Here is a 24103-nt window from a genome sequence, read left to right on the forward strand (position 1 = left end):
GTACAATTAAGCTTAAGATTTACCTTGTAAAGAAGCTTGAATCTTATTAAAACACATATTTTAATATGCTATCCATGCTATAACCTCCAAAATGGATTTAAGGTGTGCCTCTCAAATGGCACTCAGCAAGCAGCCTTATCCATTTCCTGCAGTGTGTTTTACAAATATGAGCACTTTATGTATATGTATATTATGTTGTGATGTCAGATGGAAAACACTGCCAGAAGCCCAAAACTATTTTGCAGATTCCTTTAGGAAACAGTTCCATATTTTCCTAAATTCATCATGCATATTCTGGATACAGTTTAATTAATTTTGAATGACCTTACATTAATTTTTATTACCAATAAGGCATTAAAAGTTTAATGGACTATTTTAACTGGTAAATATTTTGTATATTCTTCAATTGCTAGCACTCCTGGCCAATCCTATAGTAAAGCTCCTGCATAACAGTGAGAATGTCAAATCTGGAGATGCCTATTCAGAGCCTAGTTTTAAAAAATTCTTACAGTTTCAAACACTGAAATGTACACTTTAAGACTGGCAAGTACATTGTCATTGTCCCTACAGGTAATCACCATAGAAAAGTGAACAAAATACACATCCTTCTTGGGATGTTCTAAAACATGCGCATTACAAAGGAACTGTTAACTCTTCACTAAATGTGCCTTTATAGATTTAAACACACTAGTTTGCAAGGGCACAGACTTATGATCTGGTATGAAAGATCTTCTGAAAGGACTGTCCATTATTTGAAAGCTTTTGATATGGTTATTAAAAAGTCAAACTTTAAACACAGAAAGGGCTACTCAATGACACTCAAATGATATAAAATTATCAATAGGTATTCTTAATTAGCTTTCCTGAGAATACCCCTTTTGGGGAAGATTGTATAATGAACCAGAACTTTCAGGACAATTTTCTTTTAAAGCTCTTGTTCCTACTTTAGTTTCTAAAACCTCCAATAAGGAAAAGCCCGACAAACATTTGTATACATATTTATGTCATAAAAATGTAATCAGAATATAGTATATCCAAGTACAAGTTTTCCCCAATTTATGACTTCAAAAGTGTAAAAATGTACCTATATAACCATTGTTTTTCTCTTTTAGAATTCAATAATTATATGATATGCAATTTTTTATTACAAAATACACTTGTGTTAGATGACTTAGGCCAAGTGTAACCTAATGTAAATGTTGAGTATGCTTGAGATGGTGAGGCTATGATGTTGAAAGTTTGTGTATTTGTGTATCATGCACTTTTGGCTGTTAATACTTTCAATTTATAATGGATTTACTAGGAATGTAACACTATTGCCAGTCTGTATACAAGAACATCTCCATAGTCTTGGGGAAAAGCTCTCATGTCAAAACGCTTCTATCAGAATTATTATTTTTTTGTTTAGGGATTGAACCCAGGACCTGCATGCTGAGCTACATCCCAGGTCTTTTTTCGGTTTTGTTTTTATATTGAAATAGGGTCCTGTTAGGTCATTCAGTTGCCCACACTGAGCTTGAATTTGTGATCCTCCTGCCTCCGCCTATTCTATCTTTCAATTTCAGAGATGTCTTTCCAATTTTAAGATTCATGTTGTTTGCACTCCTCTATTCTGTTCCTTCAGCCAGTCACTGTCATACTTGTTGTTAGTGCTAATAACTCTCTTAGAAATCTCAATTTTAAGTACATCGCACTCACCACTACTTCCCTACATTGTAGTTCATTCTTTTTAGCTTAATTGAACATACCTATAATCCACTGACTGTACCACATTTTCAACTATCTCTTCCCTCCTCTCATGTCTTATATTATATATATACATATACACATACATACATATGCACGCCCTGGTGTCACTCTAAATCAGCACCAGTCTAGAGAAGTTGTCCATTTTTCTGGCTATCAAACCTTCCCAGGCTCGTTCACTTTCCCGTTCTTCTACGCTAGAACATTCTATTTCCTGTATCTACCTGCTATAATATTTCACAATGAAATCTGAAACTGACCTCCGACCAGACCCCTATTCCCAATCACCTACTTGCTTCTTGTATAATCTTCCAACACAAGTCTATATCTCACGTTTCACATTCCTTAACAGTTCTCTTTATATCATGTTCCACAACTCTTAGCAAGTCTTGCTGAGCTTTACCTACTGGTTTACTATCTCCTTACCTACCACCTTCATTCATGCCATTATTCTCTTTTAATTGGACTACTATAATACTCTCCTCCTGATTCTGCCCTTGCCTCTTAACTTCAGCCTATTCAACACAAGAACTATTAGGCTTCCTATTAAAAGAATGTCCTGAGCTTCAGGATACTTTGGGGTTTCCTTTTTTCCTTTAATAAAATGTTATTCATAAACTAAAAAAGGACTATAAAAGACTAGTCTATTATACAACCATTTTGTCATGAGTTCTAAATTACTTTTGATAAATTTTGACAACATGCAAATTGTAAAAACATTTGCATACATCTTCAAGCATGTATTCTAAATTATAAAACCAAGCCAAAGGAATTCCCCCTTGTGGAATATAAACCCATGAAAGCCCAATTGACACAACTGATCAATTCCAGACTTATCCAGCATTTAGTTCAGAATTATCATCAAACATTTGAATATGTCTTTTAAAAAGTAAACAGATAATTCATGTATCAATTCACTTTCCTTAGGAATCCCAATACACACAACTTGTAAAACTAAAGATAAATGATTTAGTCAAAGATGTTATAATTTCAGATTATATTCTCAACGCTTTCAAAGCTCAATGGTGATTTTTAAAAAGAAATTAAACATGCTTTCACTGAATTTTAGAAAATCTATACAATTCAAGCTAATGAAATATTTTATTGTACTTAATAAAAGTGGTGTTTAAAAAAAATTTCCAGGCCCAGATGTCTGCAGGAGTATGTTGAGGAAGAGATTTCACTCAAGTATAAGAAGCAAAACGCTATTGAATGAAACCATAAATCCACCCAACTCCTTATAGTAAATACTAACACTCACTACAGGTTTGAAATTCCTGTAGTATCAATATATCTATTTTTAAAAATATTATAGACATGCTTATGATGCATAGGAAGATGGAAAGACTTACTTAGACTGTGACTACACACCATATGTACTCTCAGCTTTCCTAATTTACAACCAGTTAAGAATTACAATATCCAAAGAAAGTATTTTAAAATAGTATATGACTCACTGTTAAGTGATTTTTCTACTCAAGTAAATAGGAAAGTTTGCATTTTAATGTTACACTAAATTTCAGTACATTTCAAACCAAGGGAAAAAATAAACTGAGACATGGTCATGAGTTCAGGATTACATATATTACAATTTGCATTGTTATATTTGTGGATTTATGATAAAAATAACTCAAGGACATATGGAATTCAAGCTAATTTGCATAACTGTCACAAGAAAAAAAAGCATTAAATGCATTTATGAGATAAGTATTTTCATTTCATTTCAGAATCTCAAAACAGCAATAGACCCTGGCCTTGTTTTAAAAAAAGTTTAGTTAAACACTAAGCTAGCTAAATAACCTTACTGAAAAGTTCAAACACAATTGATGTAGAAAATGCTTTCCCTCTAATCTCAATCTTACATAAGTGGAAGAGGTGAAGGGGAAAAGGTAGACAATTTCTTTAGCAGCATATATGGCTAAATCCACAACCACCTTAATCTACAATGTCTATTACTGACCCCATTAAAAAGGATTGGGCTAATATCAAAAGTTACCCATTTAATAAGCCAAAAGACAATAATTTTAGGGTTATACTAAGTAAAATATTTTTGTAATACTTCAAAAATTTTAACCATAAACTAGAGGAATCAACTCTTCATTTTAAAAAAGAAAGGAAAAACAGAAAGTAAAAGACATTTAAACTAAACTCATTTTTTTCAATCCTCTTCAAAAAAAAGTAAATAATGGTTGATTAGCTAACTTTTGTGCTCTAACCAAACTAATTAATTACACTGATTTTAAGTGGCAATAGCCCATGTGACTGGGCAGCTTGACAGTTCTCAACACTTTTGCAATAATTTTTAAACGTAAAGATTACTAAAATGATCTGGACATGCAATGTTCATCTTATGCATTCTGCATTTCTTTGCCAATCTTGTAGCTAAGGATCTTGTTCCAATCAATCTTAGTACGTGTAACTGGCAACTGTCGACGTAAGGCCTTGAAAGTAGTGTCCGACATTGTCTGATAATTCTCACTGATGGCAGTCTATGAAAAACAGTAGTTAGAAATTTAAAACAAATGAATGCAACAAAACAATTTTAATATGTTTTTAGAACAATTTTTTATTTAAGTAGCCTATTTCAATGCTTTTAAGTAGTCAAAACTGATATACTTTTAAAAGCTGTTTAAAAGCTGCTATAAGGAAAAGCATATAATCATTTTGAATAACTAAGTTTAATTTATGAAATGGTAGAGTAGGTTTATTGTTCTCATTCTGAATCTATTTTACAATTTCACTGAGAACAATCTGGGAATTACTATTTTTAAGGGGTGGAAACTCGTCCAATACACAAATTAAATGCTTAAGTTGAAATGTTAGTTTGGAAACTGAAAAATGTACACAGCAGAATACAAACTGAAAATATGACCTATACCTATGCATGCACACACACACACACACACACACACACACACACACTCCAAAAGGTTTAGGTAACATCTCTTAAGTTAAAATTTCCAATGAGTAACAAAACAACTATTGAAGGGCCTGGCATATTTTTGACCAATAAATAGATAGAAATTTCACTTTGCTAAAGCCAAATCCTGGTATTTTAAAACACAAAATCTTAACTAAATTCACTTTGTCACTTTTCTGACTACACTTTCACAAATTTGCTCTTGTACTAATAGCAAACACACAACAAAAAGACCATTTCTTATACAGTAAAACAAAGAAAAAACTCAAGATTATGGAAGAAAGTAAAATTTCAGTGCCACTCAAAAATGAACATAGATTACAAAAAAAGTTTGAAAACTCATACCTGGTATTCATTTTCTGCAGCTTCTACAATCTTTATAAATTCTTTTGCTGTTTGGACTTCATTCTAAATAAAAAAATAAAGTCAAAAGTAAATAAAACAGTAATTTAAAACTAAACTTTACTTTAAAATATACATAAGATAATGAAATGTTATAATTTAACAAATAATATAAATGAATATTATAACAAGTAAAAGGAGAACTATAAGACCAATTATTCTAATCCAAAGAAAGCCAGACAAAAATATAAAAGTCCACAGAAGGAGTGTGGTCTCAATATTTAACTTATGTAAGATATATCTTAGTAATATACATTGATTAAAAAGTTCAATTATAATATTTAACATAAAATCCAACAGGTAAACTTTACGGGTAAGAAATTAGGCACAGCCGGGGATTTAGCTCAGCGGTTCGGTGGCCTGCCTTGCAAGGGCAAAGACCCGAGTTCAATCCCCGATACCAAAACAAAACAAAACAAAATAGGCGGTATTGAGAAATTAGGCACAGATTTCTACTACATGACTATTTTTACTTATTGTTAAATATTTACTGAGTAACATTTAACAAAATGATATTTAAAAATTACCAATCAGGAAGAGTCTATTTTAAAATTTAAGGTAAAATTATTCTACTATTCAAATACTTCAGAAAAAATTTTAATATGCTGATGTGGTTTTGTTTTCATTTTTCCTAACAGTAAAGTCAAGGTATTTATTTTTAATAAAATGTGTTAAAAGTGAAAACCTCTAATACCTTATATGTATGTGTGTATATACGTGTGTGTGTGTGTGTGTGTGTGTGTGTGTGTGTGTGTGTATTCATTCATGCAATAGGGTATTTGTCATTCCAAAAACAATGACAGGATGAAAACCTCATACAATAGTTATTCCTGAAAAACCCAGACCTAACTAGCGTATTAGTGTAGTTTAACTGCTATGACTTTTATAATTTCAGTTTATAATTTTCTGGACAAGTTTCTCTTAGGAAGAATCTTTCCTCAATGTAAAACTTCCCAAAGAGAATATCAAGTACCCTTTCTATGCAAAAAAAATTACATGATAATTACATATAATATCTAACTATATGGAATACAATGTCTCATGAGAGTGCAAATGCACTAAGTTTCTTTTAAGGGCAAATTCTGCAAGGAGCATAAAAGTTGGCATAGAAGTGGAAATCACCTAAGTGCTAACAAAAAACTTTAAAAAACAGGCTTCTATCTCTTCTCATGTAGCATTTGGGCTAACATAGTTATGTTAAATGTTTCTGTGTTTTGATTTAAAAAAAAGTTACTAGTACGTGTTTGCAGTACATAATGATTACATTCATTGAAAGAAGTTCTTACATATATACCTAATACATCTTAATTCTTTTTACTTCCCCTCTCCTTCTAAGTATTTCTTGAGGTTAAAATATTTTTTGTAATTAAAAAAAATAATTTTCTTAAATTGAAAAACTCTTGAATTTTAAATCACAATCCAAACAGATGAAAGAAAACATAAGATAGAGCTTAAAAGTTAGGTGTAGGACCTTAGGCCTAAATGTAACAGTTAAAACTATAAAAACTCATAGAAGAAAACTACGTAAGTAAATTTTCATGATCGTGGGGTCAGGCAGTGGTTCTATTAATACACTAAAAGCATGAATAACAAAAGAAAAAATACACCAGACTACATCAAAACTAGTTTTGTTCTACAAATAATACAATCAAGAAAGTGAATGCTGGGCATGGTGGCGCATGCCTGTAATCCCAGCACTAGGGAGGATGACGCAGGAGGATCACTGTGAGTTCGAGACCAGCCTGGGCTACATAGTGAGTTCCAGATCAGTCTCAACTACATAGTGAGACGCTGTCTCAAAAAACCAAAAAAGAAAGTGAAAAGACTACATGGAATGACAGTATCTACAAATCATGTATCTGATCTCAGACCTATATCTAGAATATATAAACAACAATCACAACTCAATAATAATGAACAAGACAATTATAATTCACAATTAAACAATTACAAATTGGCAAAGGAACTGAACAGCCATTCCCTAAAGACATACAAGCCAATAAGCACATGAAAAGATGTTCAGTATCATTAGCCATCAGGAAAATGGTAACAGAAACCACAAGATGATACTTCATGTTGACTAAAAAGGCTATAAGAAAAACCAAACCAAAAACAAAACAACACAAAACAAAACAAAACCGGAGTTTTACTGAAGATGTGGAAAAATTGGAACCTTCATATAAATTGTTGGTAATTATAAAATGGTATAGATACCCAAGAAATGTCTGGAAGTTTCTCAAAGTCTTAAACACACCACACAACCCAGCATATCTATGTCCATATGTATCTCTCAACGAAAAATTAAATAGTTTAAAAAAATACATAAATGCTTATAGCAGCAAAAAGTAGAAACCAACAGAATGTCCACCTGATGATTAAATGTGTATATATCCATACAAATGAAATACTTATTTGGCAGTGACAAGTAATGAATTATCAAAACAGACTCTCTAACAAGGACAAATACTGAAAAATGCTAAGTGAAAAGAGGTCAGTCGTACAAGTTTACATACTATATATGATTTTATTTATATGAAATGGCTAAAATAGGCAAAGCCATAGTCAGAAAATGCCCAATGGTTGTCTGGGAGAAGAGCTGAGGAGAATGATGAGTGACTGTTAAGAAGAGTAAGATTTCTTTAAAAAACATGAGGAAGTTCTAAATTTAGATTGCAGCGATTAGTTCACAACTCTATTAATCCCAAAACACCAAATTTTACACTTTAAAAGAGCAAACTGAATAGTATGTGAATTATAACTCAATACAACTGCTAAAAACTTTAAGTACAGAACTATAAAAGCTTACCATCTTTTATCTATCTGAAAACACTTTAATCTGAAGCAGAAATATTACTTAAAATGTAAATTTCAAAACTGCTGATTTTACAGAAGTACCAGATTGTTTTTATTTTTTTGTGGAATTACTTACAGACACTGTTAGGGAATCTTGTATATCTTTATGACTCACTAGCTGAACATTTCCATCTTCATAATAATGAACCTATTAGGAAAACAAAAAACACATTCAGCAACTGTAACAACACAGCTGACTACTCATTTCAACTCCAGCCCAGACTTCTCCACTAAGCCTTTAGAATTCTACCATGACTCTTCCCACCCTCAGCCTACTGAGAAGACTAGATATTGGTGCAATTATTTAGGAAGTGAATAATTTCCACTGACCTCACTGCTATATATTTTCACACCATCACCATTTTAGTGGTACCAAAACCCAAGATGTACACATTAAGCTCACAGTAAGTCCCTTCAAAATGCTTCTGTGTACATTCACCAAACATTTAATTCCAAAAATTACAGATATGAATTTATTCAACAATCATTAACAAAATAAATACTGTTACCATATAAGATTGTGGAAATCCATGGCTTTTAAAATGACATAGCCCCAGCTGGGTATGGTGGTGCAGGCCTGTAAACCCCCACTTGGGAGGCTGAGGCAGGACAATTGTGCAAGTTCAAGGCCAATTTGGGCTATATACAGTCCCTTCATATTCCAACAAAAGGGGCTGTACAAAACACACTAGCAATACTTTAGATTCTCTTGGAGGGTTTTAAGATATAACAGAAAGAACTGAAGATATTTGTGGTTGGAATATATATAAAGCTGGGGGAAAGGGAGGAATATCGGGAGAAATACACAGGTAGCAGATTAGTCAACTTCGGGGCCTGTATACCATATGAATATGCCTAGATTATCTGGTAGGTAAAAAGTGTAGCACTAGATGATCTTTAGGCGAGTAACGCATCCAGGTTTAATTTTTTTTTTTCAGCTTTAATTGAGTTTATTGGTATATTTTAGGGATACAGTACAGTTACATTCATTGTTGGGATCTTGTACCTCTACATGATAAGTCTTGATCCAGGTTTAAATTTTTAAAAAATTAATTCTTCAGATGGCAATTGAAAAACCGATTAGGAAATGCCAAAGGATCTGGGAGTTCAACCAAATCAAGTAATATTACATGTCAGCCACTATAATAAGTGATAATGGAACTATGAACCAGACAACTAGGGACATCATTTTTAAAGTGCTATGATTACCTAGGTAAGAGTTACTGAGGCTTACCTGAAAGGAATGCTAACAATAATAGTTATTGTTCACAGAGCACTCTGTGTTCGGTTCTATTCTAACCATTTACCCAATATTACTAATCCTCAATCATACAAGCTTTTTATTTGGACACAGGGTCAAGCTATATAGTTCAGGCTAGCTCAAATCCATGGTAAATCGTCCTGGTAAAGCTCCCAAGTGCTGGGATTATAGGCACATGCCATCCCACCTGGCTTTCACTACTTTTTAATGGATGGCAAAACATACAAACTTAAATGATTTTCTGATGTCACACAAATAGTAACCAGCTGATCTGGGATTACAGTCTGACTTCAGATTCCATGCTTTTAATTTTTATTCTCTAGTTTTTAAGGGACAGGGACCAAGATATAATGCAATGTGAAATAAGACTAGTAGTGTATACAAAAGATAACAAAGCTGCAGTATAGGATTCACCCTTGTTCTTTTAAAATCTCTTAGCATATCTTTTCATGACAGTTGATCAGCAACTATACTAAATAAGTGAACCAAAACAGAAAAAGATTAGTAACTTCCTTTAACTTATTTAGCAATATATATATATAGTCAAATAAATAGTTACCAAATGGTCTACATAAATATCTGAGCTTACATTAAGACTCACAGATTCAATTCCAGTGGATTTCATCTAAGAAGCCAAATATGAGTACAGGAGATAATATATGATTATATATGTTAATATAGCATGTATTATGTATTTAAATATCCACACACACATATTACACTCAATTCAGTCCACTGAAGAGCACAACTCAAACTCAGAAGATGATTAAATGAACAAATTGTATGAGGTGCAGACCAAATGGTAGCATCTAATTTTAGCTGTGCTTAGAATCTGTCACCTATCCTCACAGATTTTTGATGACTAGGAAACAAACCATAAGGTTATTTAAAAGATTTAAAACACCACTACTTCTTTTTTCCATCACCCCAAAACAAAAACCCAAAAAGGAAATTGTGTGCATTCTATGAAAATATAAATTTTTTTAGGTTAGTTGTTTCTTTGACCAGAACCATCTGGAAATAAGTAAACAAATTTTTAAAATTTTGTACCTGAATTTTCAAGATGCCAACCACCTGAGTGGTTGAAGGTGTGATTGTAAACTTCCACTCTGACCTCCAACGACCATTCCTTAAAAATAAAAACAGCAGCTGTAAATAAGGTAGGGAAAATAATTTGAATCAATATTAAGCTTCAGATTTAAAGTTAATGAATGCTATAATGTGACAAAATGTAGGAAATAGATGCTGGACATTTGCTTCTCTGAAATAATCAAAAGGATCAAAAAGTGAAGAATAGGTATAAGACACAAAAGGTTTGATCTAAGAACACCATGTGTTTAAATTTTAAAATTACTATATAGTAAGGGCTGGAGATTTAGCTCAGTGGTTCTGGTGCCTGCCTTGCAAGCACAAAAGCCTGAGTTCGATCCCTGGTACCAAAAAAAAAAAAAAAAAAATTACTATAGTAAAAGACACCAACATTAATTCCCTTCCCTTCAAAATACTTCCCTAGATTTCAACTTATCTTATTGTTTTTGCCACTTTCAAAGCAGTTCTGAAAGTCCGCTTTCATGAGTGTTTTCTGTTATACTGCCACGGTTGCCTTAAGGTTCCAAATTGATTCCAAATATGTACCTTTTGTAGCCATTTTTGACTTTGGGTAAAGAGCCACAAGTTACATAATGTCAGATTCAGTGAATAAGATAGAAGAGGACACATTGTTAATGTTTTTATGAGCCTGGTTTCTCATTAGTTTGGCACTAGGCAATCATATTGACTGCATTTTTTGGACACACCCTGTAAAGATACTCAAGAACGAAGATTTCCAGAACTATTTCAAAAAGTGGAAAGAACAACAAGTATATCCAAGGTGGGGGACTACTATGAGGGGCACTAATGGCAACGTGTCTTTTACTGTAATCATTTTTAAAAATTTAAACATTCACTGTATTTTGCACTACCCCTGTATTCGATCTTCACCCTACTTCCAAGAAAGACCTACATAATGGATGTTCACTTCAAAATTCTAAAGTTAAAGCTTAAAAAACTATTCAAAACTCAGATATGTTTTGGAGAAAAATGTTAAGCTACTTCAACTGAGTCACCTAGGCTTTAATTTAAGATTAAACAAATGTTTAGATTATCAGCTCCTTTCATAAATACAATTAGAGAAATTTAACATCTACAAGATACTAAATAACTTTTTAAAAAAATGGCTAGGAAATGTTATGTAATATCCTTGAGTAGGTTTTAACAATCTGGAAGGAAAGAATATAGTTTTGAACATCAGTTTTCCAATTTTAGGTTTAATTTTCTCTAAAAGGCATCACTTCTAGAAATGGTATTGGTATGCAAATTAATATACATTACTGGTAGGAAACAGAAATTATAAGCAACATATGTAGTATTCATTTTTCTCTACTACTGAATTTTAGCCTATTTTTCTGAGTCTTTTCATAGCAACACCATTTCTTTCTTGCCTATTTGCTCTTTGTATGCTAAAGACATTTTGATATGCAAATTATACCCCTTAGTTTTTCTGAACACTCTATGTTTCCAAAATCATACCAGTTAATAGATCACCATACTAACTTTTGCTATAAAATTATATGAGGTACTTTCAATATTTTTGTAATCTACCCAATTATAAGTCTATATCAGTGCTCTCATTTTTATTTTTTGGAACCAGGGATCGAACTCAGGACCTTGTGCTTGTGAGGCAAGTGGCAGAACCATTGAGCCAAATCCCTAGCCCAGTACTCTCATTTTTAGAGTTAACATCTAACATTTCAAAACTATTAGAACAATGCATATGTTCCACGACAAAAGAATTTTGTAACATCTTGACTTTCAGTGACTCATCCAAGAGTATTCAGAGATGGTTGGCTATAAAAAGAATCTAGATCTTTTCAGTTTTGGTTAAATAATTTCTCTTAGGTAAGCAAAGTGAAGTTTTAAACATATACATTAATGATTATTATGGCAATATTCATATATATCAATAGTGATTGTACAAAGTAAAAAGTAAAATACAATAGAAAAATCAAGAGACTTTTTTCATTTCACATATGCTCAAGTTCAAAGGAGTTATATTTTTGCAAATTAGTAATTTAACAATAGATTCTAAACTAAAACTTAGTAACAATAATTTTCATTTACTAGTAGCTGAATTTCAAAAGGTTGATTATATTATAAATTTCCTGGCACAAAAATATAAATTAATAGTAATTCTGCAAAGATTCACTGTTTGGTAGATTAATGGCACACATTTTTAGAGTTAAAATAGAAAACTACATTTGTATTTAGTCCATAAAAGTAACTTTATTATGTCAAAATATTTAGGACATTGTATCCTGTCATTAAGACATGTTTACAGATGGAAATGATTATCCTTTCATGATGCTGGATATACATTCCTCTAAATATTCCCAATTAACCTTGTAACCTTGCACTTATGTGTGAGATGCTTAAGCAGGAGAGCAAACCTGAGCCATAGTCCAAACTGGTCCACTTGGGATACTGATTCCTGTTAATTTACTCTCAACAGTACTACCAACTGCTGAGCTAATGAGTCAAAGACTGATGAACTCTGATGATTTCATCACATATTAAAGAAGGAGAAAAAAATTCTGAATCTATAAAATCTTGAAGAACCTCAGAATTTTCTAGCAGGCAATATTGCAGGAATAATCTTGTCTAAGAATAGAAAGGATAAACAACTCACTGAAGATTAATAGGGCAAGTCAGTACTTTAGGAAGCTAGATTTTTAGGAGCAACAGTAAAATTTACATGCAAAACTACAAGGCACAATTGTAATTTTACTTTCTCATATTAGTCAACTAAACACAAATTAATCCCCATAAAAACATCTTTAGAGCTTCCAACTTCACAAAATAATTGTGTTTTTTATTATTGCCCCTTCCTAATCCCCCGCATAAGTTTCTTTCTTTCTTTCTTTTTTTTTCCTCATTGAGTTTATTGGTACATCTTAGGTATACAGTACAGTTACATTCATTATTGGGATCTTGTACCTTTACATGACAGGTCTTGGTTCTCATTTTTTCCCCCTGTCCCTGCCCTCCCTTCACCCCTCCTCCCCTCCCTATTTACAAATACTTTATTTCCATTTTTTCATTTTGTCATTTTTTTTTCTTTTCCCTCATTACCTTTCCCCTACCCTTCCCACTTTCCCTACGCCTTTAGCCCCTTTCTTCCTATTTCACATTGTCAATTATCTCATTAGGATCTTATGTACTATTACAGTTTTTCACACGAGAGAAACTATTCGGTATTTACATATGTATGACTTATTTATTTCACTTAGGAGTATATCCTCAATATGTATCCATTTTCCTATGAATGAATCTAATTTCTCATTCTTTATGGCTGAGTAGTATTCCATTTTATAGAAAAACCACATCTTCTTTATCCAGTTTCCTGAAGGGCAGGCAAATGGGCTGTTTCCAAGTTTTAGCTATTACAAACTGTGCCACTATAAGCATAGGTGCACATATATCACTGTGATATATGTGAATATGTGATATTCTTTTAATTATTTTGTTAAGATACCCAGCAGAGGGATGGCTGGGTCAAATGGAACCTCTAGTCCCAGCTCTTTGAGGTATCTCCATGTTGATTTTCCCCCTCATAAGTTTCATTCAGGAACACTCCCTTCTCAGAATGAGCATGCGAGCCTTCCAACTTGTCTGCTTGCACGCACACATCACATACTCTCCGGTTTCTGCCTGCTAGTAGCTCCAAAAACACTATGCTGTCCTATGTTCTGTTTTCTTTTTTCCTTTGGTACTGGGGATTGAACTCGGGTCCTTGGGCTTGTAAGGCAGGCAGTGGTACCACTGAGCTAAATCCCCAGCCCTCCTATGTTTTTGTCCAATGAATGTCATCAGATTTACTGCTACCTTTAATAATTAAGCTGATTATGGAACAGCTTCTTTTTCCAAGAGGCTCAAGTTTTACATCATATTTATGTTGTTAAATAAGGTATAGCCCTAATCACAAATCCAAGAACTACAAAGAATATAAACAATGACAAAATTCCTCAATATACAAATGTTGAACTTACCAAAAGTTTTTTGCTTGGAACTGATGGCTTTCTATGCATGCAATAATGGTTTGCTGTCCATCTATCTTTTTACCATATACCTTATTGGAAAAAAACAAAGCAAAACCAAGAATGAGAACTTAGTGCCAAGAATGCTCAATTTTAATCATCTCTAAGATACTGAAAAGGATACAGCACTTTGGAAGTATGTGAAAGGATACAAAGTAGGTCCTCACTCTAATATAGTAAGTAGAAAAACAATTATCAAATATGTACATCTAAGCAAATTATTAGATCACAAAACACTCAACTGATAAAGTAAAACTTACTGAAGAAAATTAACTTTACTATCATACTTTCATTCCAAACACAAGGATCATAAATAAGAATTTTATTTAAACATACAGATACCAATGTAATTATTTCCATTCAAGTAAAAATTGTACCTAGTTTTTGATTATCATTTTTGGCTACTTTATGATCTTAGCAGCTACCCTTTCTGAGGTCATTTTAAAATTTCTAAGGGTTAGGAAGTTAATGTACTCTTAACTGAGAGAGGTCATTAAGAGAATATTTATGATGTACTATGATGTTATTTTACCTCTTTCCTATAACTTTAAAAGTAATGTGTAATTTCAATCCCATCAAAGCAAAAATGAACTTAGTCACTCCCTTACTCGTAACTGAGATACTCCTCTAAAATAATCCTAATTAACAATTTTTCCCCCCTGGTACTGGGGATTGAACTCAGGATTTCGTGCTTGTGAGGCAAGTACAACACCACTTGAGCTAAATCCCTGGTCCTTATAATTAACAAGCTTTAATTGAAAGAATTTATTAGTTTATTTTAGGTTATGTTGTATATTTTAGAATTAAAAAATATTTATTATTGTATATATGTAGTATATAATGATTATATTATAGGGTGTTGGTACACATAAATAACACATCTTAATTTTTGTTACTTCCCTTTTCTCTCCCCTACCTTGTTCCTATATTGCTATATTTCTTATTTTTATTCTATATTTCTATAATGATTCTTCTGAAGATTGTAAAATTTTTTCTCCTCATAGGAAACTTTTGAGAGAGAAATAGGGTGCTGCTGGTGATATTAAGCATTATGTTGGGAAAGCAGGTATACACTGATGTGTGGTCACTTTAGGTTGGACAGGTAAGAGAAGGCCAGTCATCCTGCTCTGTATGCAGTTCAGATGTGTGGATTCTACACTAAGTGCAACAGGAAATCTTTGAAGGTGTTCAAGCACAGGACTTTCATGATCTTATTTAAAAAGATCACTGCAGTCATAGAGTGGTCTCGCAAAGCACAAACTCAGGATGCTGAGGAGCCTGTCTGGACACAATCTTATCACTGTTCAGAAAAAAAAGCACACATACTTTCTATCATTTTCACCCACAAAAAATAAGTTAAACCTATGAAAGAATCACGTAAAAAACACAAGAAATGTGATTATAAAATACTTGAGGACATAATTTCACTTCCAAATAATTTTACTGGTTCTAAGATTTCTGTGAGTTAAAAGGTAATCTAAAATGGAGATGAATCATAAACATGAGATTAAAGAATCTCTTATCATTTCTCCTTTGTCTTGGAATTCCTATTACGATTTAAATGAAGATATAATCAGTTTTCAGTTTTCGACTGTGATAATATATTAGTTCATTTTTGAAAAAAAATAGTAGAGTCTTAGGGAAAAGGGAAAAGTTATTAAATGTTCTGTAAGTTACTGTAAATTTCGGCCATAGTTGCATAACAAACAAAAGGAAAAAGCTGCCATTGACTTACAGTGCAGACCCCATTTGGGTAATGTTCTTTTACATATGCTCGCAGTGCAGTTTCTACAGAAGTTCTCCATGATTCAATTGCATTTTCTGCTTCGTAGAGTCTTGGATCAGTTGCTTCCTTTCTTAAGTGATCAAATTTGAAAGAGATTCTGTTTTTTGGATCCAAAAACTTTCCATTTCCCAAATCGCCATGTTCTGTTATCAATACCTTCAATGATGGAATTAATTTATAAAAGCAGTATTTAAAACAACACTTACAGTACACGCATGCATACTAATATATGTTCACTTAAGCTTTATCCTTAAAACTACAAAACAATTTTACTTTAAGCAACTAGTTAATTATATAGTAAAATTATAATAGTAAGTTCAGCATAATGACAATGAGGCTATTTTCATTCAGGATAGATCAGATTTGCTATCAATGTAACTTTTGGGTACCTAGTTGGGGGAAAATGCACCACTACTTAATACTGTTGGCGTCCAGCTATTTCCTTTCGAGAACTAGTAGCCATTTACTATTTCTAATATTAAGCTCAAGTTCTCAAAACTAAGAAACTGGTGATAACCTTCAGTAGAGTGGTTACAAGAATGGTTTATAGCCAGTGAAGCTCTTCAATGTGCCCACCTTGCTATGGGGCCCACACCCTCATCTACTCTCAAGTATCTGCTTTTGTTTTTTTATAAACTACTTTTTATTTTTTACAAACTCCAAATTTTTATTTTTACAAATAACAGGCAACAAAACTTTATTTTAAAAATACATTTCCAGATTATTTTCTCTTTGGAAGAAGAGTGAGCACCAATAAAAATGGTGAAATATTGTTGTACACATATTTTAATATACTGGTGTTTTAATTTCCATTGGATGCTGCTTTTTAAATTTTAATACAATTATTGTACATTTATGGGGTAAATGTTTATCTATCACCTCAGTCATTAATTTTTTTTTTTGATTAGGAACACTCAAAATCCTCTCCACTAGCTATTTTGAAATATATATTTAATTGTCAACCATCATCATTATACTGTGCTACAAGAATGCTTTCAATTCTATGGGACAGATTCCCAGCAGTAGTGACAAAGAGAGCCAGTAAAAAGTTTATGTATGTGTGTGTGTGTGTGTGTGTGTGTGTGTGTGTGTGTATTTTTGGTACCAAGGATTGAACTCCGGTCCTTGCACTTGCAAGGCAGGCCACCGAACTGCTGAGCTAAATCCCAGGCCCCCTAAAAAGTTTATATATTTTTAATACATAATTGGATTACTTTTCAAAAACTGGTCTGTGAGAACCTACATTTCCATAAACACGAGTAGGTTTCCTTCCACATCACCACTATCAACAAGCATTACAACTCCCTTTTTAGTTTGATGGATATAATTTTAATTACATTTCTCTGATTTCTGATCTGAAAACTGATAAGGATTCTAATTAAAGTTCCATAGAATTTACTTATTAGATTTCAAATAATTTATGTTTCTAAGAATGGGATACAATGAACTTCTCCATTATTCAGATCTTGTTTTATAAGGTTAACCACTGTTTTCTTCATGATCCTACTTCTTGATAAATTTGTTCCTAAAGTAATGTATACTTTTTACCATTACTTTAAATGAGATTCCCTGGTGAACTCTAACCCCTATTTCTACTTTTAGGTACTTACTTTCAGCAACAGAGAACAGCTAATAATTGTTGTACACAGTACTTACCTTAAATACAACAATCTCACCATATTCTTTTAAATCCAGCAGCTTTTTAGTTGAGGGTTAAATTAATAATTTCTTGGTATTACTAACTATATAAATCATATCACCAAAAAGACAAATTATTAGCTTTACATTCTCATCTCTTTCTCTTCTCTGCTATAACTTTATGATTAATAACATGAGTAGGCATAGCTAATGTTTAGTTTTAACTAAAACTGTTTTAGAGTTGTAGTTGACATTTATTATTGATTTTGCTTAAACAATTGTATTTAACAAATTTCTGTCTGCATTTTAAACACTGAAGAGTGTTTGTTTTTCATAGGAAATCATTGCTGGGCTTTTTAAAATCCCTTTACAAAATCTACTGAGATGAATATATTGATTCCCTTTACAGGGAACTACTTTTGCGTTCTTATAAAAAGTTCTGCTCAGTCTTGGTATATTATTCTTTTGATATATTTCTGGACCCTATTTATCAATATCCTAAAGTTTTAAAAATCAGTAGTCATGTGAAATTAATATGCTACTTATCTTTTCTAGGTTTAAGAATAAAAATTATGCTAGGCTCGTAAAATGACTTTGGAAGTCATCCAACATTTTTAAAAGATGCACACTCTCACCCAGCAAATTTTGTTTTAGGGATCTATCTCAAGAAAACAACTGGCAATGTGATCAGGGGTACAAAGAAATTCAATGTACCATTGTTCATATTAGTAACCAAAAAAAAAAAAAAAAAATTAATTAAAAAAAAAAACCAAATCTCCAGAGAAATAAAATGAATTTAGAAGATTAATACAATGAAACACTATAGTTTTATATGTATACATACACACATGTGTATCTACATATAACCCCTTCAGTTACAAGTGATCTTTTGTTTAGAGCTTTTCTCCTACAACTACAAGACTATACATTATAAATGAATAATGCCAAACACAAGCTTTGGAATAATTAGCCACTAAGAATTTTCTCTTGTATTCTTTCTTAACTATCTTCTCTTATATATTCTTCCTACCAGTTCCCTCCTCATATAGTTTTATATAAGTTGTACTTCATGTAAGCATGATATGAATTATTACAATCATTATTCAATTATTAGTAACTCTAAACTAAAATAAAAAGCTAGTAACCTGCTGTGGCTTTTATAAGCTTAGCAATTTTAACTGCATTTTGGAAAGAAAATATTTAATAATTACTAAATGCTAGATTACTCACATGAAGAACTGTAGAATTCCAGAGCAATCAAATTATGATATAAATCTTACTAATATATATTCTAGATTTTGAGTTAATATAGGATTGGTATTTTTTCCTATAAAAAACAAGAAAGATTTAAAGCAATTATTTTCTAAAATCTTCAAAGAATTACATGAGTATGTCTGTCTAAAAGGGACTTTCTGCTAATAGTATATAATAATCTCAACAAAAAATTTTCAATTACTTTGCCAGTAAATGGCTATGATTAAAAAGGATATTTTTATCTTTAAGCATAGCACTTCACAATTCTTGCATAATTTAAAAGTTATTAAAAGAAACAAATAGTCAGACTCTATGCTTATATGAAACATACCTGATCTTCATAACCTTCAATTTTTACTGGAGTAAACTGATCCAAGTTATACTGTGCAAATGCACTAAAAAAGAAAAATGTCAATACTTAAAACAGTGTTAACTTTCGAAAAATCACAAACAATTCACCTTTCAATAAAAGTCTCCTAGGGCTGGGGATTTAGCTCAGTGGTGCCACCTCCTGACTGTCTTGCAAGCCCAAGTTCCTCAGTTTGATCTTCAGAACCAAAAAAAAAAAAGTCTCCTATATTTTACACGGCCAAGACAGTTTTTCTCTTTTTTAAATTTATGAGACAGTGCCTCGGTGTCTCAGTATGTAGTTCAGGCAGGCCTGGAATTCACTATACAGATGGACTTCAACTTGCAGAGAGTCTCCTGCTACAGTGTCCCTACTGCTGGGATTATAGATATGCACCTCCAGGCCAGCTATGATCTTACACTATTTATAAACACAATACAGATATAGCTGTTTATTGCTTTTTTTTTTTTTTTTTTTTTTTTTTTTGCTGTCAGTGGGGATTGAACTCAGGGCCTTCACAATGAAATGCATCCTAAGCACTTTTTATTTTTAGAGAGAGGGTCTTGCTAAATTGCTCAAGCTGAACTTAAAACTGCCAGTCTCCTTCCTCAGCCTTCTAGAGTGCTAGGAGTGTACCACCATATCCAGCTTATGGCTATTTCAAAAATTGATTCATGATATCCAGCCGTCAAAGTTTAATAATATAAAATTGGCCAGTAAGTATAACTGGCACTTTCATTCAAAATCCTGAAGGTAAAGATTATTGATTTATATCCAATTATTCAAGTACCATATAATTTTAAAAACCAGAAAACAAACTAGGTGCTGTGAAAATCAGAGACATCCTATAGAATAGAAAGAGAGAAAGGATGAGTATAACCATAACATAAGGTAGAAAGTACCGTAAGAGAATTACTAATAATGCACTGTAAAGAATACATAAATACATACATATATATGTAATTCTGTTAAGGAAAGAATAAGAAGAGAAGAGAACCTGGGCTAGTTTTATGGTGGATGTGATGAGAAATGCACTTAAAAAACTCAGCAGGTACTGATCTGGGAGAAATTGGAATGACAAGCAAGAAAAGAGTATTTCAACTAATGGGACCAGAAAACACCAAGTTCAATAAGTCTGTCATATAGCACATGTTCAGGCAGTTACAGTTATTGAATTGAACTGATAGCCTTGAATGATGGAATAATTACAAAGTCACAGAAGCTTTCTGAGAATCAAAACCAAAAAAGCACTTCTAAAGATTAATTTGGCAGTACTATGTATAGCAAATTGGGTAGCAGAACCAGAAAAGGCAGTTAGGCTAGTGCAAATATCCATAGTAGAACTACAGTCTAAGCTAAAAAATGGTGGGACAGACTGGAGAACAAAGGCTCTCTCTACTTTCAGGAATTTAGCTCAGTGGTTTTACCACCTGTCTCTCAAGCACAAGGTCCTGTGTTCGATCCCCAGTACCAAAAAACAAACAAACAAAAAGCAAAAAGAATTTGTCTCCAACCTTAATCTACTTGGGAGCTTTTTCAGATTACTCTAGATGCCCAGATGTCCAGTGATTTTTCATATACAGTAAGCCCCTGATTTACAAAACACTGCAGGTGCAAACTTTCACAAGTGTACTGTGTAAGATTCTTGGTCATATACAAACAAGTCTGACTCTCAAGCATTCTAACAGAATGGAACTCATTTGAAAGTCAGACTTGCTGTATTAGCCTTAGTCTCCCCTGAAAAGGAATGTTTTGTTGAGCAAAGCATTATCGATGAGTTGAAGGAGACTAGTAAATATAAAAATACCAAAGAAGAGTTAAATTACCATTTGTCAAATTCCTGACACTGCATGTTTAAGGAAAAGGAAGGTATGAAGCATATGGGTGGGAGAAACCAGTAGATATCCACTTTTTCCTTAATTTATTAAAACTGTAGTTTTCCTAAGAACAGTCTCACTATAGTCAGGCAGTTATTCCCCTTTAAGTGATTTATTTCAAAAGTATGCTTGTAAACTATGTCTGTTAGAAGTTAGCATTCATTCTTGTAATAAAAGCCATATTTAAATACACTGATCTTAGCCAAGAGGCTGAGAAGCAATGCCGTATTTAAACAGTAATTTGGTTCCAGGTTGGCCCAAGAGCCATTTACCATTCATAATATCAAATCCAGCCATCTCTAAGTTGCAGGGGAAGAACAGAAGATGATTAGAAAACTTGTAAAATGCAAAACAAATGAAATTCATAAAATGTTATCTTCAATGCTTGAAGCAAGTTAAATGCTAACATTATGGAATACAGTGAAAAAGTACTCACTAACATAGGAGTCAGAATATTTGTTTTATCCCATCCTTATTATTAGTTACTATGAGCCTTGCTTATCTATAAAAATGGGTCCCACTTTTCTCATCTATAAAAACAACAGTGTAGACTAGACAGAAGACTTTTTGATTTTTTTTCCTTTTTTTTTTTTTTTTTTTTTGGTACTGGGGATCGAACTCTGGCCCTTGTGCTTGCGAGGCAGGCGGCAGAACCATGGAGCTAAATCTCTGGCCCCTAAACAGAAGACTTTTAAAGTTCCTTCTGTTCAGAAAACTCAGAGCTGCAGTAGCGCAACTGGTTAATGTGTGGTACTTATACAGAAAACTCTACACACCCACTCATCATTCACTCATCTACCTCACCATCCATGCAAATATTTACTAAGGTCTTATTACTATATGCTGAACACTCCACTGGACACAGTGAAAACAACAGTTCTGCAGTCCAATCATCCATTCCTAAGTCATCTGTTACTATCAATTTTTACAATCTTTACTACTAATCAATCAAGTCGTATATGATACTTTTGTCCATACTTTCTCCTCAGTTTAGCCACATCACTGCTCTTATTCAATATGAAAACTCATCATCATTTAAGAATCAGTTCAAAAAACTACTGCTACATAAAAAAAAAAATTCTTCTCTTGGTGTTTATGAACCTTTAATATATCTCTATAATTATATTTTATTTCATACATGTCTTGCTACCCATTGGAAAATCCCTATTTACTTTATAATCTTAGTTGAGTATGGCATTCTTTTATCCACTGAATAAAAAAGGCTATTTATGAATATGTCTAAGTGGTCTACATTTGAGAGTACCAACTCTTCAGTAAGTCTAATTTTACTTTAAAATATACTGAGTCTGTGTACTTAAGATGTTCTGTTAGAATCACTATAGCCCTGTTTCTTCCCTTTATGAAAAGAAAAGGAAAAAGATGAAAGGAGAAGAAGCAACAGGGCAAAGATGGAATAAGGATGTGTCAAGAGATTATCTAAAAGAAATACAACAGTAAAAAAAGTAACTGAAGAAGAAAAAAATTAGTATATGGCTATAGGCTTTCTCCAGCAAAACTGCACCAGGACACATTCTGAATGTATTTGTGATAACTTTTAGATTTGTGTTATGAATTTTGGTCCAATTTAATGTTAAGTAATTGTTATGATTTGGATCTAGGATGTCCCCCAAAGTCTGTGATTGCAGGTGAGGATTTTGGACTGTGATTAGGTTAGGGGGTTCTATACTCATCAGTAGATTTATTCACTGATGAACTCATGCTTACAGGTGTTCCCAAAAGGTGAGGCCTAACTGGAAGAGGCAGAGCATCAGGGGTATGACCTAGAAGGTTGTATCTCCCTCTCTAGTCACTCTCTTAACTTTCTGTTTCCTGACCACCATAATATGAGCAGACTCTTCCACCAATCCCCTCCTTGGAGCCAGCAGACAATGGACTGAATCTTCCAAACACCATGAGCCAAAATAAACCACTCTTTCTTTTAAGCCATAGGAGTAAGGTTTGTGTCCTAGTGAGAAGAAAGTGGCTAAGAGAAATTCTGACACCAGATGTAGAGATGATTTGTGTCTATACCTGACCATGTGGTTCAGAAGAACTAGTTTGCAGGAAGAATTTGAAAGATATGAAGATGCTGGCTAACCACTAGAAAGCTTTAAGGTAAGCTTGATGGAAAATTCTTATATGAAGGCTCAGAAAATCAAAATGCTAATAGAAATGTGTGCATAGTAAAGGCCAGGCTCAGAAGGTACCAGTTGGGAACAAGGACTCTATTGGCAGTTGGTCTGGAAGTTTGTCTACAATTTGCCCATGTACTGAGATAATGTGGGAGACTGAGAAAAAGGGTGGCAGACTAACCTAGTAGAGGAAATTTCAAAGCAGCCCAATGTTCAGGTTGTGGCCTAGATATTCCTGGCTGCTTTCAGTCAGATGTAACAGTGAAAATCAGGAGCAAAAAACACATTTCAAAAGTGTAGAGTATCCCCAGAAAGGAAAACTAATAATTTAGGGTATGGTTATTGAAAAGATTAGCAATAAAAATAAACCAAGTACTTTGTATCAAGACAAGAAGATACCTTGAAGGTATCTAAGGAATCAGCAAGACCTGGCCCTCATACTTTTAAGGGCACAAAAGTGAAAGACTTTACTTTGAGAAGAGAGAGCCAGGGAATTCTTCTCAAAAAGGGCTACTTATGATAGAATTGGTACCTGGAGATTCAGTTATAGTGCTTAGAATCCAGGCACTTAAGAGGCCTCTGCAGCCATCATTCAACAGGGCTACTGCTCAAGGAAGATCACAGAGTAATCCATGTATTGCAGGGTGAGCATGAAACAGTTATGGAGTCAGGGAAGTTTCCACCCAGGTTTCAGAAGACCTGGGAGGGCAGTCAATGCAATCCTAAGTGCCGTGCATGAAATTGTGAAAGTGA

General features: G+C 33.0%; 1 protein-coding gene across 1 annotated transcript in view; it reads right to left on the reverse strand.

Annotated features, from left to right (window-relative positions):
* Positions 1–669: 669 nt before the first annotated feature.
* The window catches only part of Capza2 (capping actin protein of muscle Z-line subunit alpha 2), a 55747-nt gene continuing 32313 nt past the window's right edge, over positions 670–24103 (reverse strand). The window contains exons 4-10 of the mRNA XM_010621907.3: positions 19324–19387; positions 16050–16256; positions 14267–14346; positions 10233–10311; positions 7998–8069; positions 5012–5074; positions 670–4235 (exon numbers count right to left, since the gene is read on the reverse strand). Of these exons, the coding sequence (XP_010620209.1) occupies positions 4095–4235; positions 5012–5074; positions 7998–8069; positions 10233–10311; positions 14267–14346; positions 16050–16256; positions 19324–19387 (706 nt within the window). The 3' untranslated portion in view covers positions 670–4094. The remainder of the gene's footprint in view (positions 4236–5011; positions 5075–7997; positions 8070–10232; positions 10312–14266; positions 14347–16049; positions 16257–19323; positions 19388–24103) is intronic.

This window comes from Fukomys damarensis, unplaced genomic scaffold (genome assembly GCF_012274545.1).
Source record: "Fukomys damarensis isolate Sample0158 unplaced genomic scaffold, DMR_v1.0_HiC HiC_scaffold_4, whole genome shotgun sequence".
Classification (NCBI taxonomy): Eukaryota; Metazoa; Chordata; class Mammalia; order Rodentia; family Bathyergidae; genus Fukomys; species Fukomys damarensis.